Here is a 17,449-nt window from a genome sequence, read left to right on the forward strand (position 1 = left end):
GGAGGACTGAAACTTAATTGACAGTTAGTTCTGATAGTTAATCTGTATATATGATGAGGAACTCACCTCAGTCAATGAGTTTTGGATAAACAGAACATATATTTCTTGCTCTGCATGTCAGCTTTTGACTTCAATTGTGTTAGGGTTAGAAGGCAAGCTAAAGGCGAAATGCTGACGATATTTAGGGTGAGAAGGTATGGTGAAGAAGCAATCTTGTAAGTCTATGACAATTATATTTCGGATTCTAGGAGTGGCTGTGGGAGATGGCAAACTACATTGTGAAGCTCCCCTTGGCTCCAGTAAAGTTCATTTAATTTTTTAAGGTCTTGTAACATCCTGTAAGCCTGATTTTTTTTAACAAACATATATTGGGGTGACTCAAGGGCTGGTGGGAGGCTTTATATGCCCTATTTTTAAGTTTCTCCTCCACCAGACAAGTAGCAGCTACAGTTCTCTCAACATTCAAAGTCAATTATTTACCCCAGATAGGAGCATCAGATTTCTGTGTAGAGGGATCAGCAGTGAACAGGGGTCCCTAAAATAAATTTTGATACCCTTGGCCATGTCTGTCATTTATAATTTCTAGAATAATGGGCTCAATTATGCCTTGGGTTTGTTTACCCAAGTTTTTTTATGTTTAAAACTCATCTACATCATTTGAGCTGATATTAGTCCATAGCAGAGATTAATGATACACAAATTAATTGCAGCATGTCTCTTTGTTGATGGAGGGCTTCTCTCCAGGTTTCCCAAGCCCCACAGTCCCACAATCCACGTATAAAAGAATCACTCAGACGCTTATATTACTTATAAACTGTATGGCCATGGCAGGCTTCTTGTTAACTGTTCTTTTATCTTAAATTAACCCATTTCTATAAATCTATACCTTGCCACATGGCTGGAGGCTTACCGGTGTCTTTACATGCTGCTTCTCCTGGCCCTGGCTCCAGTCTCTCTGCCTCAGCCTTCGCTTCCCAGAATTCTCCTCTCTCCTTGTCCCACCTACTTCCTGCCTGGCAACCTACTTCCTGCCTGGTCACTGGCCATCAGTGTTTTATTTATATAGAGCAATATCCACGGCACTTCCCCTTTTTTTTCTTTTTTTTAAAAAGGAAGGTTTTAACTTTAACATGGTAAAATTACATATGACAAAACAATTACCGAGCAAGAATTATAGTTACAATATTAAAGATGTCCTATCTATCTTATATTTGTGAGTTTAAGGTTTTATATCTAACTTATCTTTTATCATAACTGAGGAAATTACAACTATCTAGTTTTCAACCACATCAAAGACCTGAGAAGGAACATAATGGTACCTGAGAAATGGTAGATGGATGCAAGCAACTTTTGGGAATCTTGCAAGAGTAGACCGAGACAGCTGGCAGCCTGGACAGTCACCTAATGTTTCTCAGCATTGTTGGTGCATTCAAATTGGCTACAGGCCTAGAGTATCTGACAGACCATTTTTATAAGCAGGAATTCTGAGAGACCATCTTAACCTGTCTTGGCAGAGTACAGTGGTCGCTTTCCTTGTGTCCCACTTGTCCAGAAAGGACAGCATTATATTTGTACTGTCAGCCATCAAGGCAAGGGCAGTTCTTTGCCCAGTAGGCCATTTTGTGCCAAAAAGACAAACTTCCAAATGGAAATGTCTTAGAAGCCCAACATTCTCTCGGGATCAATTGGTGCAGCCAGGAGCAATTGTGTCTCATGTCAACAGAATTTTAAGTTATTTAAATTCCATATTCTCTAGGTCTATGAAGTGTTTGAAGATTACCTATCTATCTGAAATATATCTATGTATACCCAGAAGACTTAACTAACATGGCTACAGATATGATTATCATAGATGACTAATTATTAATCTATTTTTAATTATCCATTACAATTTTAAATGAGTTACATAAACATAATACCTCAAACAAGAATAGAAATATATATATATATATATATATATATATACATATATATATATATACAGTATAACAAAATTAACTTAAAGTTTGTATCAATAAACTAAAATTTATACCAATGTAAAACATTTTAAACATAAACTAAAATCTATACCAATGTAAAACATTTTAAACAAGTTGTTCTTTAAAAGTAGGTTCATTAATCTACCCTTTGATCTTATCATCTCTATATCCTCCTATATATCTATATCATATCCCCTTTTCTTTTTTAGAAAGAGATCACATTTATAATCAACCTGTTTTAAATAAAATATTGGTTTTTCTCTGTCCCACACCAGAGGGCTCTTCTGATTTGGGACACAAGAATCTCTTAACCATTTTTTTAAAGCAATATGTCTGGGTTTAGAGGGGGAGTGAGCCAATTCCACCTCTAAAGCCAGCTTGGTATATTTGGGAATTTGGGCGTAGCATCTCTTACTACTTCCTGCTGGAGGGGGGCGCTGTATCTTATGTGGACGCAAAGAAAATTTTAGGCCTATGGGGTAGTCCATGAGGCTGTATTGTGTGAACCAGTTGTCTTGAAACCGCTCTGGATGTTGGATCATCTGGGCCATGGTGTCATCGGAGACCTTTCAGGGGGTCTTGGCTGGTGAAACCTGATGTATCTTAGATCTGGAACAAATCCATAGCCTCTGGCTTTCTGTGGAAACAAAAGCAGAACCTCTTCCAAAGCAACATATCGTTAAATCCAAATTTTGAAGTCAAGGTACCTTTAAAATATACATTTTGGCATAACTCAACAGCTTTTGTAATCAAATGTTTTTCTTCAGTTACAAATATCAAAGACAACATAATCCAGATTCTCTGTGTGGTAGCCATCTTTATGTGGCTTATTTTTTATATTTCCTTGAGCCTATTGCTTTAAACTGTACCATTCTAAGACTGAAAAGGCGCTGTGGCTGCTGGCTCCGCCCACTTCAGCTTCCCAACATGGCAGTGGTACGTTTTCTGCCAGCTCTAGGAGTCATCAAGTCTCAGAAATGGTGGATCTAAGCTTTTATCAAAGCAGCGTGTAGCCCAGAAACCTCTTTCTTTTTTTTAATACTAGTAAAGACTAAATCTACCACACAGCGCAATGTGCCGCTGGCAGACGCCTCATTTCCGCCATACTGCCGGTCAAACGCACTCGCCAGGAACCCGCCAGTGTTCAAACCTGTGTTTTGCGGCGTCTAGCTGCCAGTATGAGACAAGAAGCAGGAACCTGGTTTTGGCTCTACTTAGAATTGGTTATTAAATATTCTCAGGTTTAAGGTGGAAACTCAAGCCGTTAGGTGCCATTTGTTGCTGGAGGGCTTCTCTCCAGGTTCCCCAAGCCCCACAGTCCCACAATCCATGTATAAAATAATCACTCAGACACTTATATTACTTATAAACTGTATGGCCGTGGCAGGCTTCTTGTTAACTGTTCTTTTATCTTAAATTAACCCATTTCTATAAATCTATACCTTGCCACATGGCTGGCGGCTTACCGGCGTCTTTACATGCTGCTTCTCCTGGCCCTGGCTCCAGTCTCTCTGCCTCAGCCTTCCGCTTCCCAGAATTCTCCTCTCTCCTTGTCCCACCTACTTCCTGCCTGGCAACCTACTTCCTGCCTGGTCACTGGCCATCAGTGTTTTATTTATATAGAGCAATATCCACAGCATCTCTTCCCCGCAGAGTGTTAGGTAAAAAGGGGATGACCTGTGGGCGAAATATGCCATAATTTTATTTTTCTGACCATTTTAATATTCCTGAGCTTTTGGTTACAATATTAGATTGACCTACGCCTCTAAGAGACAAAAGAGTAATAGTTGTCTTAAGTACTTAGCCAATCATTTTCTGAAATGTAGGAAATGTCTATGCTTATGACTAGAAAGTCAATTATTTTCTTTCCCTATATTTTAAGGGCATAATTGGTATGAGATATTTAATTTCCTGAACCCAGAAGATGATAACATTAGAATCCAAACTGGCAGCTCCCTTAGGAGCTGCCCTGTAGAATCTGACTTGTTTTTGTAGGAGGTTTAAAATAATCTTAATTTTCCCAGTAAAGTCAGGATCAATCATTCCTTGGACAATTATTATACCTTCTACAGCAGAGGAGCTATGGGCTACTATTAGCCCCAGTCTCTCCTCTTGGAGAGGTCTGTAGACTCCTCTATTAAGGCATACATAAGTCTATTTCTAAAGCCTATATATCTCAGATCTCTATAAAAACTTTATCCATGGATTTAACTTAGGCATACATCCTCAGTATATCTGGGTTATTTAATGAAACTCAGGTATCATTTATAACATATCTAGATGTTTATATGTTATATTTATCTATCCCAATAAGTTATTTTTAACCTTCCTAAACAGTCTCTATATCTAAACTTTCATACCCTTATAAAAACATTACATCCAAAAGCATTTATGTATTTAATTAGTCAGGAGACATGGGTGATTGATTATTGAGAACAGCCAATGTAATGTGAATTTCTTTTAAAGAAGGAACAGTAAAAGCTTATTCTGAAATCTTTTTAGTGAGCTATCTTTTATTCAAATTGTATAGCAAGGCAAATTATCTTTAGACCTGGTAAATGGAAGTATAATCTAAATGATATCAAAGTATAATTTGGACTAAACACTGGCAGTAAGAGGCATGGCATAGTTTAAAGTGGGAAGCTTGAATATTTTTAAAATATCAAGGGTAAAGTAAGGGAATTATTATGTTAATATTCAGCATACTTAGTCTGTTTCTAAACATAGTTTTGTATAGAGAATTTGATCATTGATAAGGTGATCGAGCTTTAACTTGTATCCTAATAGTTGCTTTTAATAGCTTATAATTTACATATGACTTATGCTTAACAATGTACAGTTTAGGTCAGCCAATCATGTGCATTTTTACAATGACTACTGGTGTTAAGCATGTTTTTGGTTTTTGCTGTGAGACAGGGTCTCACTCTATCCTACTGGCTGGCTAGCCTGGAATTCCCACAGTAATGGGATCAAAGGTGTGCACCACAATGCCTGGTCCATGAGCATTTCTGTTTCTTTTTTTCATTTTTGGTTTTTTTGAAACAGGTTTTTTTCTGTGTAGCCCTGGCAGTCCTGGAACTCACTTTGTATGCAGGCTAGCCTGGAACTCAAAGATATCCACCTGCCTCTGCCTCCTGAGTGCTGCGATTAAAGGCATGTGGCACTACACGTGACTCCATAGCATTACTTTTTTGGTATTTTAGAGACAGGGTTTCTCTGTGTAGCTTTGGTGCCTGTCCTGGATCTCACGTTGTAGACCCGGCTGGCCTCAAATTTGCAGAAACCACCTGACTCTGCCTCCCAAGTGCTGGGATTAAAGCCGTGTACCACCCTCGCCCGGCTCCCATAGCATTACTGTATGTGTTGTTCTAGATAGATTTCCAGTTCCTGTGATGAAATGCCACAACCCAAACCAACTTGGCAGTTAGGGTTTATTTAGCTTAAATGTCTTGATCAGGGTGTGTCATTGAGGGAAGTGTAGGCAAGAACCATGGGGAAAGCTTCCTGGCTTCCTCCCACAACTTGCTCAGCTGCTTTTCTTACAGAGCCCATAAGAAAGGGGCTATCTGCAAGGGGATAGCACCGGGTCCTCCTCCACCAAACAGTAATTAAGAAAATGCCTTGCTGGCCATTGTGATGGAGGTGATTCCTCAACTGAGGTTTTCTCTCCCCATGTGAATTTAGTCTATCAAATAGACAAAAACTAATCAGCATGTCTTTATTGGTCATCTGTTCCTCTTTCTTTAAAAGGAATGTCAGGTCTTTTTCTTCTCTTTGGATTGAGCTACTTGTGGTTTTATTGTTACTATTGTTGAACTGTGAGAGTTCTTTATATATTTTGGTCCATGTTCAGATGTACAATATGTAACATTTTTGGCACTTGAAAATGATCTTTCACTTTCTTGATGCATGGTCTATTACTTGTTAATACTGCTTTAACAGGCATACCAACTGTTCTTAGTCTGGAGAAATAGAGTGTGATCTTTGATGTCTATGTACCAGACAGAATGGTTAAGTCAACTACTTAACATCCACTACCACATTTATCTCACATTTGTTATGGTGAGACAATTGGAAATTTGTATTGACTACTCTGAAATATACACTGCCATTGACTACAATTCTCTGTGGGTTACTTCTAATCTGCTCCTCTTTCCAATGTGAAATTTAACTCCTGCTACTAATATCTCTTTAGTGTTTTCTTCCCACAGCCAGTTTAGCCTTCATTCAATCATTTATTTGTTTGTTTGTTTGTTTGATTGATTGATTATTATATATAGAGTGTTCTTCCTGCACACCAGAAAGGGACACCAGATTTAATTATAGATGGTTGTAAGTCACTGCGTGGATGCTGAGAATGGAACTAAGGACCTCCAGAGGAGCAGCCTGTGCTCTTAAACCCTGAGCCATCTCTTCATGCCCAGTAGAGGGATTATTTCCTGCAGGCAAACACTAACAGACACTGCTTGGTGGAAGGTCAGGTTGTTGTTCACATTTAAGGTTAACTTGCAGGCATAGCAATGATCATTTACCATGTGTCTTATTATAGGGAAACTGAGACAGGAAACACAGTGACTGAGTCAGGGTCACATAGCCCTTCACTGGCACAAGCTATTGGTCCACAACCACATTTCCAACTTCCCCACCATGGAGACCTACTAGGTGACCTTCACTCCTCTGGATCATTTCATAGACTCAGGATTCTTTTTTCTTTCTTATTTATTTATTTATTTATTTTTAAATTACACTCATGATATTAATCACATTTGTGGTATTCATAGATTACATTTGCATTATTCATTCAAATATATATATATATAATTTTAAATGTCAAATGTCATTTCTTGAAGTGGGTAGGAGGTATTAATTACAGGCTTACAGCACAATGGGAGGACCCCGGAGGGCAAAAGTTCACTGCTGATGTTTTACAATCTTGCATCTAAGCTGTTAACGCCCATTATTCAGGATACACAGACAAGGAACTTCCTTTAAGCATTCAGGAGGGTGGAACAGGGCAGGGAATTAGCATTGGGAGGATATCAAGGTCAAGGTCAGCAAGCAAGGCAACAGTTACCCAAAATGGGGGCCAGGGCCCTGCAGGTCCCCCTTTTATTAAAAAATGAGCTTCTGACTTGGGTTGCATGGGATATCAGCAGGTCACCTTACCTGTCATGGAGACGCCTGCCCAGGCCACACAGGTGCTCTGTCTTAGGTTGGTGAGTGCCCCCCAGGCATTACCCCTCTCTGAATACACATTATCATACCGGCTCAATCGTGTGTGAGCTTCATGGTTAATTCCTGTCAAAGATCTCAAAGTGGGACTGGGCTTGCAATCTGTGTGTTTGATACAGAAAAGACCAACAGAGGTCCTATCTCACCCATAGCCAGTAGGCTAAAGGCAATTGAGTCATTCCCTTCCTTATCGAGCCATACTGTACGTTGGAGTCCTTGTAAGATAGTATCCCAAAAGCAACTGGAACTTGAGTTTATAAATTTATAATTTTCAAAGCCAATCGAGATGTATATAACTACTGAATTGAATTTGTCATGCCCAATAGAATGAAAGATTAACTAACTGTAGTAGCTACTTTTGTTGCCAGGGTCTCCACTGTGATTGCTGTAGTAAGCAGTTACGAAATGGCAATCCCAGAAACAGTAGCAGTGGTGTATGCCATTGTTATAACAGCAACAGCAGCAGCAGCAATGTCAAATTCTCTTCTGGATTGTGTGGACATCCACTGGCATGGATACAACTCCAGGAACACGAACTGCCAAGGCCCGTTTTTCTTGATCCAAGCATGACTTTGGCTGGCAGCTCTTCTGGAGAATCCAATCTCATGGCTACAGTTCCTAGGCTTACATTAATGCTTGCCAAAGATGGCCATATGGGGCTTTCAATCTCCATTGGCATCAGAAGGGTAGATTTTTTCATGATGACCCATTAGGTCTCTGTCATGTTGGGCTTCAGCAGCAGCCACAGGGCACGTTCAGTGCTCAGGAATCCAAAGAGGAACCTCATTGTCCTGAGACTCAGGATTCTTATAGGGCTCCCAGATTCATGTCAATCAACATCAAACACCTGACAAGAATGGCCCACCTGTGGCCCAGCCTGAACTAAATGTCAGCCAGATCCTGAGCTCTGTGAGATCTCAGACAGGCTGTCAGGTTTCTCAGAGAAGCTCAATGGGAAGACTAATCATAACCTATCTGTAGGATGGCCCTGAACAGCAAAGGATTGGAGGACTCTGGTCTACACACAGCAGGGGAGGTCAATGTAGCTTGAAGGACTCAGACCTTGTGTCTCAAGGCAGGCAATGGGTCCCTGAGGACCAGGAGATAAAATGATGTCTCTCATTCTACATCTTGATTCTGACCATCACCAAATACTGCAGCTCAGTTCACTCATGAGAAAGCTCTTGCTTCTCACATATACTTCTGCCTAGAGAGGCTCAGGGTGGTGAAGCCAGGAGACATGTCATACTCAGGCACTTGCACGCATAGTGTGAAGTACAGATGCTTGTGTGTTGTGCTTTAGAAAAATTAGGGCTTGTTCATGCTGAATGAGTACTCTTCTACTAATTTGCACCCCAACTCTGGGTGAAATCTCCTCAACTAAGATTAAAGCACAGCTCAAAGAGATTCTATGGCCTTCTGCAGACCAGGATTTCCCCTTCCCTCTGCTGACATCACATGTGGTTTATTCTGTTTGCTATAGATGATCCAGATAACATGATCACATCCCCCTCAAATATTCATTTCCTTTCAAGGACAAACTCCAGCCTCTCTTACTACATAGATGCTAACCCACCTGCACAGTACTCTTGGTTTGTCAATGGAGAGCTCCAATCATCCTCCAAAGAGTTCTTTATCCCCAACATCAATAGTAATAACGTTGGATCCTATTCCTGCTTCATCTATAACTTTTTCGCTAGAGTCAATAGGACTACAGTGAAGAACATTACATTTCTTAGTAAGTGGATCTCTGAAATATCAGCACCAGCTTTGGAGTGCAGTCTTTTAGCTTTTTTGGGAAGGTACAGAAGCATTTAATTTCCAGCCCATGTTTATGGGAACAAGCAAAACTCAGTCTTCCCACAAGCCTCCTGCTCCATCCTTATGTCTAATGGCCTCCTGGTTCTCTGATTTCTGGCTGATAGGGGTGGAGCTTGCAATGTGAGGAGGTTCTCCCAGCCTTTGGTTGTGTCAGATTCTTTCCATGGTTAGGAGAGCCTCAAAGTCAAGACTTCTTTCTGTGCCTAACACAAGCTTTCCTGTCTCCTCCATTTTGATTTTCTGATCTCCATGACCTACAAGGAACACCCAAGGTTTTCAACTGTGCCCCAGAGAAAATTTTCCACAGATGGGGACTAGACCTCTGCTCCCAGGTCTGCTTCTTTCTCAACACTGGGGTATCTGGCTCAGCTCTGACTCTAAGGGATGAGAAGAGTGGGTGGAAAGGGTGCGATGGAGCCCTGTTCTACATCAGGGTGAACCATGTCACTGACAGTTGGTGATGCTCTTTTGCTTACTCTTCTCAAGGTTTAAAAAACAAATGTTAGCTGAGTTTGGTGGCACACATCTTTGATGCCAGGACTGAGGAGGGAGAGGCAGGTAGATAGTGTGAGTTTGAGGGCAGCCTGGTGTCCAAAGCAAGTTCCAAGCAAGCTAGGAATATATAGTGAGACCCTGTCTCACAAATTGTCACTACTGAGGATTAAAGTGGCAGGCTGTGGTCAGCACTGTGATTATTCACTTTTTCTCTCTAGTATTATTCCATATCCATGGGGAAGGAAATATATTTTTTTTCTCCAAACAGAAATTCTTCAGTTAGGATTTTCTCCCAGTCCTGAGGTCTATGTTTTAATACCTTTAAGATGAATTGGGCCATCTTATCCCCATGACAAACTTTTTAATAAAAAATAAACAGAAGGCTATTTCATAAAGGAGGGACCTGATTGTTCACACTCACAGAAAGTTTGAGTAAGAATTCCAAAAAAAATCATTGAGAAATACATTCCCCCCCACCATGTGATATCTGGACATGTGCACTGAAGCGGCTCTCAATGTGGAATCTACACAAACACCCTCAGTTAGGGTCACTATGAGTTTTCTTGGTAGGAGTAAGCTTCAGCTCTATCCTTAGAGACCATATCTTGCACCCAAACATGTGATCTTGCAGAGGGTGACTTCATTCTATGGACCCTGTGAGCTGGCTGAGATCTCTGAGGGTGAAAGACTCTCAGCTGGTCCCCTCCACTGTTTATCCACAGATCCAGTGACTCCACCCTCCATCCAAGTCACCAACTCCACAGTCAAAGACCTAATCTCTGTGTTCCTGAACTGCTTGTCAAATGACACTGGGATCTTTATCCATTGGCTCTTCAAAGGCAAGAGTCTGGTTGTTACAAATAGGACAAGGCTGTCCACAAACAACCGCACCCTCCAAATAGACTCTGTGAAGATTGAAGATTCTGGGGACTATCAGTGTGAAGTATCCAATCAAGTCAGTTCCAAGAGGAGTGACCCCATCCAGCTGGACATAATACGTGAGTGACCTCTGTTCCCTCCTTACTCCATAGTGTTGTGGATAGGGTCAGTTTCTTTATCAATAGAATGCAGATGGGTCAAAGTCACAAGGAGAAAAACATGGTTCAAGATACAAATACAGCCAGCTTGGTGATGGATGCATGTCAATCTCATGAAACAACACCAAGCAAGCCGAGCACAGTGCTGTATGCCTCTAACCCCAGCACACCAGAGGCAGAGACAGTTGGATCTCTGTGAGTTCCTAACCACCCTGGTCTTTGTAGCCTTTTCAGCTTATCCAGAGCTACATAGTGAGACCCTGTCTCAAAAGATAGAGAGCACGAAGCAGGAGCCATAGAAGTACAAGGCCAGCTCAGATTACATTGTGAGACCCTGTCAATAATAACAACAGATGTCAATATAGCAAATAGAAATGCAAAGTGATTAAGAGTTTAGTATCTGAGTCAGACACACAGTCAACCCTCAGAATCTAGTTAAAATAGGTATGTTACTCTACTCCTCCTCCTCCCACACATTCAAAACTTCTTTGGATTATTTCCAATGTCTAATATGAATACTGCATAGACACTAGTCTTATTGTGTTGAGTACAGGACAAAGATAGGAGGAAACAATACATTTTTCACTGTAGGGATTCTTTTCCAAGTAGTTTGTTTCCAAGGTTTCAATCTATAAATATAAAATCCATAGACAGACAGGATCTGTATTGAGTTTCTTACTATATTTGCATATTTATTCATTTTGTGTGCATGTTCAACACCCATGCATGGAGGTCAGGGAACAATTTGTGGGACAAATTCTCTGGGGACAGGGAATTGAACTCAGGTGAGTAAGTAAGCCTTATCACTGTCCCACATTTTTTTTTGTGCATTTATTTCTGTGAGTCAGTTGGGGGTAGGAACTGGGAGGGAGTGCAGCAGGCACTCTTCCCAACTAAGCTGTCTTGGTGGCCCATATGCTGAGTTTCCTCTCCTCATGCTGAAATTTGCAGCATGACATCCTTGCACAAGACTTTTTTTCTGATAACAGTTGTCAGTACCTGAGAGGATCCACTTTGGCGGACATGCAGTAAAAGCTAACCTGGAGGAGTTGGGAGACATCCCCTCTCCTTATCTGTTCAGGAGTCTCGAGTCTGAGGCCACTTTACCAGGGATTCATGAGGGTCCCATCTGTGTATCCGAGAACTCTGCAGATTGGGAGACTCTGTTGACTTTCCCCACCCCATCTCTACCATCTTTGGCATAATTGAGGCTTCCTCTCCAGAAACTCATCTGCCTGGACCATCTGTCAGCTGCAGTAGAACTCTGCTGAGGGTCCTAGTTCTTCCATTTTGTCTGACTGTCTTGTTGATACGTGTGGTCTCTTACATTTCTGTTCATCTTTGTCTGTACATGGGAAACACTCCTTCATCCTTTCTTGACCTGACCCTAGTTCATAGGAAGGATGTAAAGGAAATTGCTCATAACAAGAGCATAAATGTTAAGAAGAGTAAGTAGATAACTTTTTGTTCCTCAGAATGGCCTGCTTTTGACATTGGATGGCCAAGGGAGGGGACCTTTGACTCCAGGATCATACACAGAGTCAAGGAGACTGTGTTCAGGCTACAAACAGGCCACCCAAATCAAATCCCCTATATAGTTACCTAGAGGGGGCTCATTGACAGGTTGGAGGGACCCCTCCCAGGGGTTAAACCATTCCTGCCGCATCCACCCATGGGTCCTGGTCCCAAACCTACTGCCCGTTAGTTAACGTCTTCCCCCTCACAGGTGCTTCCTGTGAAACCCAAGGAAGGGACCCAAAGCCCTGTGTCATTCAAGGAGGAATAGAGGAATCTAAACTTTTCCCTCCACCCTACTCTTCCCTGCTTGCTCCCCCTCAGCCTGCCAATCCCCCAATCCAACCAACAGCCCCAACCAGAACCTCCTTTACAGGGGCCATCTCAAGCAACCCGAGGCAGAAGAGGTGCCACTCCACAGCTGGACAATTCAGTGGCCCTATCCCTTAGAGCTGCCAAAACAGTGGATGCTGACAGGAACCAACCCTATCATTATTGGCCATTCGCAACCAGTGACCTGTACAAATGGCACAAACAGAATGCTCCATTTTCCAAAAACCCCCAGGATTTAATTAATTTTTTAGAGACTCTTCTTTTTACCCACCAGCCCACTTATGACAATTGTGGTCAGCTTCTAAGCATCCTGTTCACCACTAAGGAGAGGAATAGAATCCTGGAGGCTGACCAGAAATTGGTTCCCGGTCCCACAGGAGCTCCCACCACTGATACAGTGACCATCAATGCTTATTTTTCTCCCACCAATCCTGATTGGGACTATTACAGGGCACAAGGTAAGGAGAGGCTCAACTCTACCACCAGGCTCTGTTGGTAGGTCTCAAAGTGACTGCATGGAAGCCAACCTATATGGCTAAGGTTTATGATGTTAGGCAGGAGGCAAATGAGAGTCTGGCCACCTATCTAGAGCACCTTCTAGAGGCCTTTAGGCAATACACACCATATGATCTTGATGCTGAAGAATCAGCTCAGATGACAATGTTTGCCTATATCAACCAGGCAGCTCCAGATATCAGAAGAAAATTATAGTCACTGGAAAGATTAGGTGAAAAGAATCTTAGGGAATTAGTGGCAGTGGTAGAGAAGGTTTACTATAAGAGAGAGACAGATTATCAGAAAAAAAGGTGAGAGAAAGAGAGGGTACAGAAGGAAGAAAAACAAGAAAGAAGACAGGAAAAAACTTTGTGAGAATACTAGAACAACAGCAGGTCTAGCATAGAGAAGAGTTTTTAAAAAGTTCTCCTGGTGGCAGGATTTGGACCAACTGGACCATCCCAGCATGAAACCAGAAGACCCTGGCCTAAGCCCAAGGTAGGAAAAAACGAATGTACATATTGCAAAGAAGAAGGCCATTGGGTAAAGGAATGCCCCAAGAAGAGAGGGAGGACATCCCTGACTACCCATGTATTCCCCATGGCCCTGGAGGAAGACAGTGACTAGGGGAGATGGGGCTCATATTCCCTCCCTGAGCCTAAGATAATACTGAGAGTGGAGGGGAAATCAATAAGATTCATGGTGGACACAGGGGCAGAGAACTCTGTCCTCTGGTGCCAGGCAGACCTATGTCCACCAAGAAAATGTGGGTACAGGGGGCCATAGGCACTAAAAGTTATTCATGGACTACCTGAAGAAGAGTGGATTTGGGAATTGGATGGTTAATGCATTTGTTCTAGTCATTCCAGAGTGAGCCCACCCACTGATGGGCCAAGACCTTTTCTCAAAAATAATAGCCTAGATCTACTTCTCAGATGAAGGGGCTCAGTTATTCCACCAAAACAGGAAACCAATTCAGGTACTGATGACTACTAGCCTGACTGAGGAATACAGACTTCACCAGAAACCTGCAGCTCCTGAGCCAACCATAGAAACACAGCTATTGGAGTTTCCACTGGCATGGGCAAAGACTGGGAATATGTGGTTGGTGAGACATAAGCCTCCAATATACATGGAGGTCCAAGCTGATGGAGACCCAGTCAAAATTCTCCAGTTCCCCATGCCTTCAGAAGCAAAGAAAGGAATAACCCCCCATATAAGGAGGATATTGGCACTTGGAGTCCTAAAGCAAGTTCAGTCTGCCTGGAATATACCATTATTACCAGTCAAAAAGTCTCATACCAATGACTACCAACTGTTCCAAGACTTAAGAGAGGTAAATGAAAGGGTAATAGACATTCATCCTACAGTGCCTAACCCTTATATCCTACTAAGCACATTGATCCAGACCTGCAATGGTATTCAGTTCTGGATCTGGAGGACGCCTTCTTTAGCCTGCCCTTGGCCCCCAAGAGCCAGCAATATTTGACCTTTGAATGGCATGTTCTGGAAATCCGAGTCAGCGGCCAGGTGACTTGGACTAGATTACCCCAAGGGTACAAGAACTCACCCACCTTCTTTGATGAAGACATACATGAGGAACTGAGTGAGTACCAAAACCAGAACACTGATATAAACTTGTTACAGTATGTGGATGATTTGTTGATTGCAGCGGTTGATAAAGAGACCTGCAAAAATGGAACTGAGAACTGGGGGACTTGGAATATTGAGCCTCTGCTAAAAAGGCTCAGATCTGTAAGTCATGGGTAATGAATGTACCTAGGGTATGCTCTGGAGGGAGGCCAGAAGTGGCTCTCAGATGCTCGCAATAGATGGTGTTGAAAATACCCACTCCCAAGACTGTCAAACAGGTAAGGGAATTCCAGAGCAAATTGGGGTTCCGCCGCCTATGGATTCTGGGGTTTACTGAGCAGGCTAAGCCTTTTTATGAAGCCACCAAAAAATACATCCAGCTTTACATGAATGGACGAGAGAGAGAAGGCTTATGACACCCTGAAGCAGAACTCTTGGAGGCCCCAGCTCTTGGGTCACCAGACATAAACAAACCCTTTTTACCTGTTTATAGATTTTTTGTTAAAAGGAATAGCAAAAGGGGTACTAGCTCAGACCATAGGGCCCTGGAAAAGACCTGAGGCATATCTGTCCAAGAAGCTGGATCCTGTGGTCGCAGGATGGCCCCTTGCCTGTGTATTATAGCTGCAGTGGCAATGCTGGTCAAGGACACTGATAAACTAACTTTGGGACAAATTTAACCATCACCACCCCGCATGCCTTAGAAGCAGTCCTCAAACAGCCACCTGATCACTGGCTGAGCAATGCTAGATGGCTAATTGTCAGACTTTGCTACTTAACCCTGCCAGAATAACATCCCACTGCCCACAGCTCTTAATCTTGCCATATTGCTGCTGGACCCCGACCTTAAGGCACTGCTCCAACACTGCACCAAGATACTGACCCAGACACATTGCATCCGCCCGGATCTGTGAGACTTGCCGCTACCAGAAACAGAAGACACCTGGTTTACAGACAGCCACAGCCATAAGCACAATGGACAGATGTGTGCAGTGACTGCAGCAACCACAACCTCGGGTGTCATTTGGGTAGAGCCTCTAGCAGCAGGGACTTCCGCCCAAAAAGCAGAGCTGATTGCCCTAGCCAAAGTTTTAAGACAGGGAAAAGGAAAAAAACTAAACATTCACACAGATAGTAGATATGCCTTTGCCACTGTGCACATCCACAGGGCAAAATACAAAGAAAGAGGCTTACTCACAGCAGAAGGAAAAACAACTTAAAATGAACAGGAATTCTGCAGCTCCTGCAAGCCGTTTGGGAGCCTGTGAAAGTGGCCATTATCCATTGTGCAGGACACCCAAAAGGGACCGGACTGATTCAAGCAGGCAACAACCCAGCAGACCAAACAGCCAGGGAGGTGGTGTCCACCCTAAAGGTAAAACTAATCTTGGTGGACCCCAGAGCAAGGAGCCTGATGCACATTCTGCAATATACTCCAGCTGACCTAGCCTGAATCTGTGCCCTGCCCATGACTCATATAACAGAGGGCTGGTGGAGAACAGCAGATGGGCGAGTCATCCTGCCACAAAAAAAAAAAAATGGGTCTAATCATGCTTAAAAAGATTCATCAGTCATCCCATTTGGAAATCCAAAAGATGAAATACCTACTCAAATGAGCACTTGTAAAAATACAGAATAGCAACCAAGCTATTGAAGAAATAATATCCAGATGCCATGCTTGTCAGATGACTAATGCTTTACCAACCCCTTCCAACCCTGGCACCAGGCAAAAACGAACTCAACCAGGTGCATATTGGGAGGTGGATTTTACTGAAATTAAGACAGGATAATTTGGCTATCAATACCTGTTAGTATTTATAGACACCTTCACTGGATGGGATGAGGCATACCTAACTAAACATGAAACCACAAACGTGGAGGCAGAAAAGCTGATAGAAGAAATCCTGCCCAGGTATGGTTTTCCAGCCATGATAGGGTCTGACAATGGCCCTGCCTTCATCTCTCAGGTAAGTCAGGGAATAGCCACTGCACTGGGGACTGAATGAAAACTGCATTGTGCTTATAGACCCCAGAGCTCAGGACAATTCGAGAGAGTAAATAAAATTCTAACGGAGACCTTAATTGAATTAGCCCTAGAGACTGGCACAGAATGGGTGGCTCTTCTTCTCCTTGCCTTATTTAGGGTGTGAAATTCGCCCTATCAGATAAGACTTACTCCCTTTGAAATCATGTATGGGAACCCCCCACCTATGATACCAAGCTTGCAGACCAAGCTGATTGCCTCCTTGGATGACCAGGAGAGGGAGAGGGAGAGGTTATGAGATGCTACCTGAGGCTCCAACTCACCCATCAAAATGTCTGGCCTCAACTTTGGGCCATTTATGAGGCTGCTTCTACCCTAACCTCCCATAGGTTCAGACCAGGAGATTGGGTCCTGATTCATAGACACCAATGCAGGACCTTGGAGCCAAAATGGAAAGGGCCATATGTTGTTGTTCTAACCACACCCACCATTCTCAAGGTGGACAGCATTTCAACTTGGGTCCACCACTCCCACGCTCAACTGGTGGACCCGTTCAATCTTCTGGAAGTACAATGGGATGAGACCTGGGAGACATCAAAACACCCCTCCACCCCACTGAAGCTCAAGCTCCATCGCCAAAGAAAATGAAGGCCATCCTGCTTCTGCTGCTCTTGCTCTTGAAGGCCTCCTATGGAACGAGTCACCTCAATAACCCTCATGTGCCTTGGAACCAGACATGGCTAATAGTCAACACAGAAACCAGCGTCATTGCCAACTCCAGTTCCTCGACCAGAGAGCCTAGGGACACCTGGTTCCCAGACCTGTATGTCGACCTTTGTGATCTGTTGGGAGAGGCATGGGACCCATCAGATCAGGAACCCTTCCCTGGATATGGATGTGCTTCTCCTGTCAAAGGAAAAGAACAAGGGAACATGTTTTTATGTACATCCTGGCCATTCCCAGGG

The 17,449-nt window shown here is 42.9% G+C and overlaps 1 protein-coding gene across 3 annotated transcripts in view; it reads left to right on the top strand.

The window, feature by feature from the left end:
- The window catches only part of LOC102907532 (cell adhesion molecule CEACAM1-like), a 161,444-nt gene that overhangs the window by 130,825 nt on the left and 13,170 nt on the right, over window positions 1-17,449 (top strand). For 2 of the 3 annotated variants that reach the window (XM_076573643.1, XM_076573642.1), the window contains exon 4: window positions 10,250-10,525. The exons of the other annotated variant lie outside the window; for it this stretch is intronic. In XM_076573643.1, coding sequence (XP_076429758.1) covers window positions 10,250-10,525 — 276 coding nt within the window. The remainder of the gene's footprint in view (window positions 1-10,249; window positions 10,526-17,449) is intronic. 3 annotated transcript variants of the gene reach the window in all.

Source organism: Peromyscus maniculatus, chromosome 1, assembly GCF_049852395.1.
Source record: "Peromyscus maniculatus bairdii isolate BWxNUB_F1_BW_parent chromosome 1, HU_Pman_BW_mat_3.1, whole genome shotgun sequence".
Classification (NCBI taxonomy): Eukaryota; Metazoa; Chordata; class Mammalia; order Rodentia; family Cricetidae; genus Peromyscus; species Peromyscus maniculatus.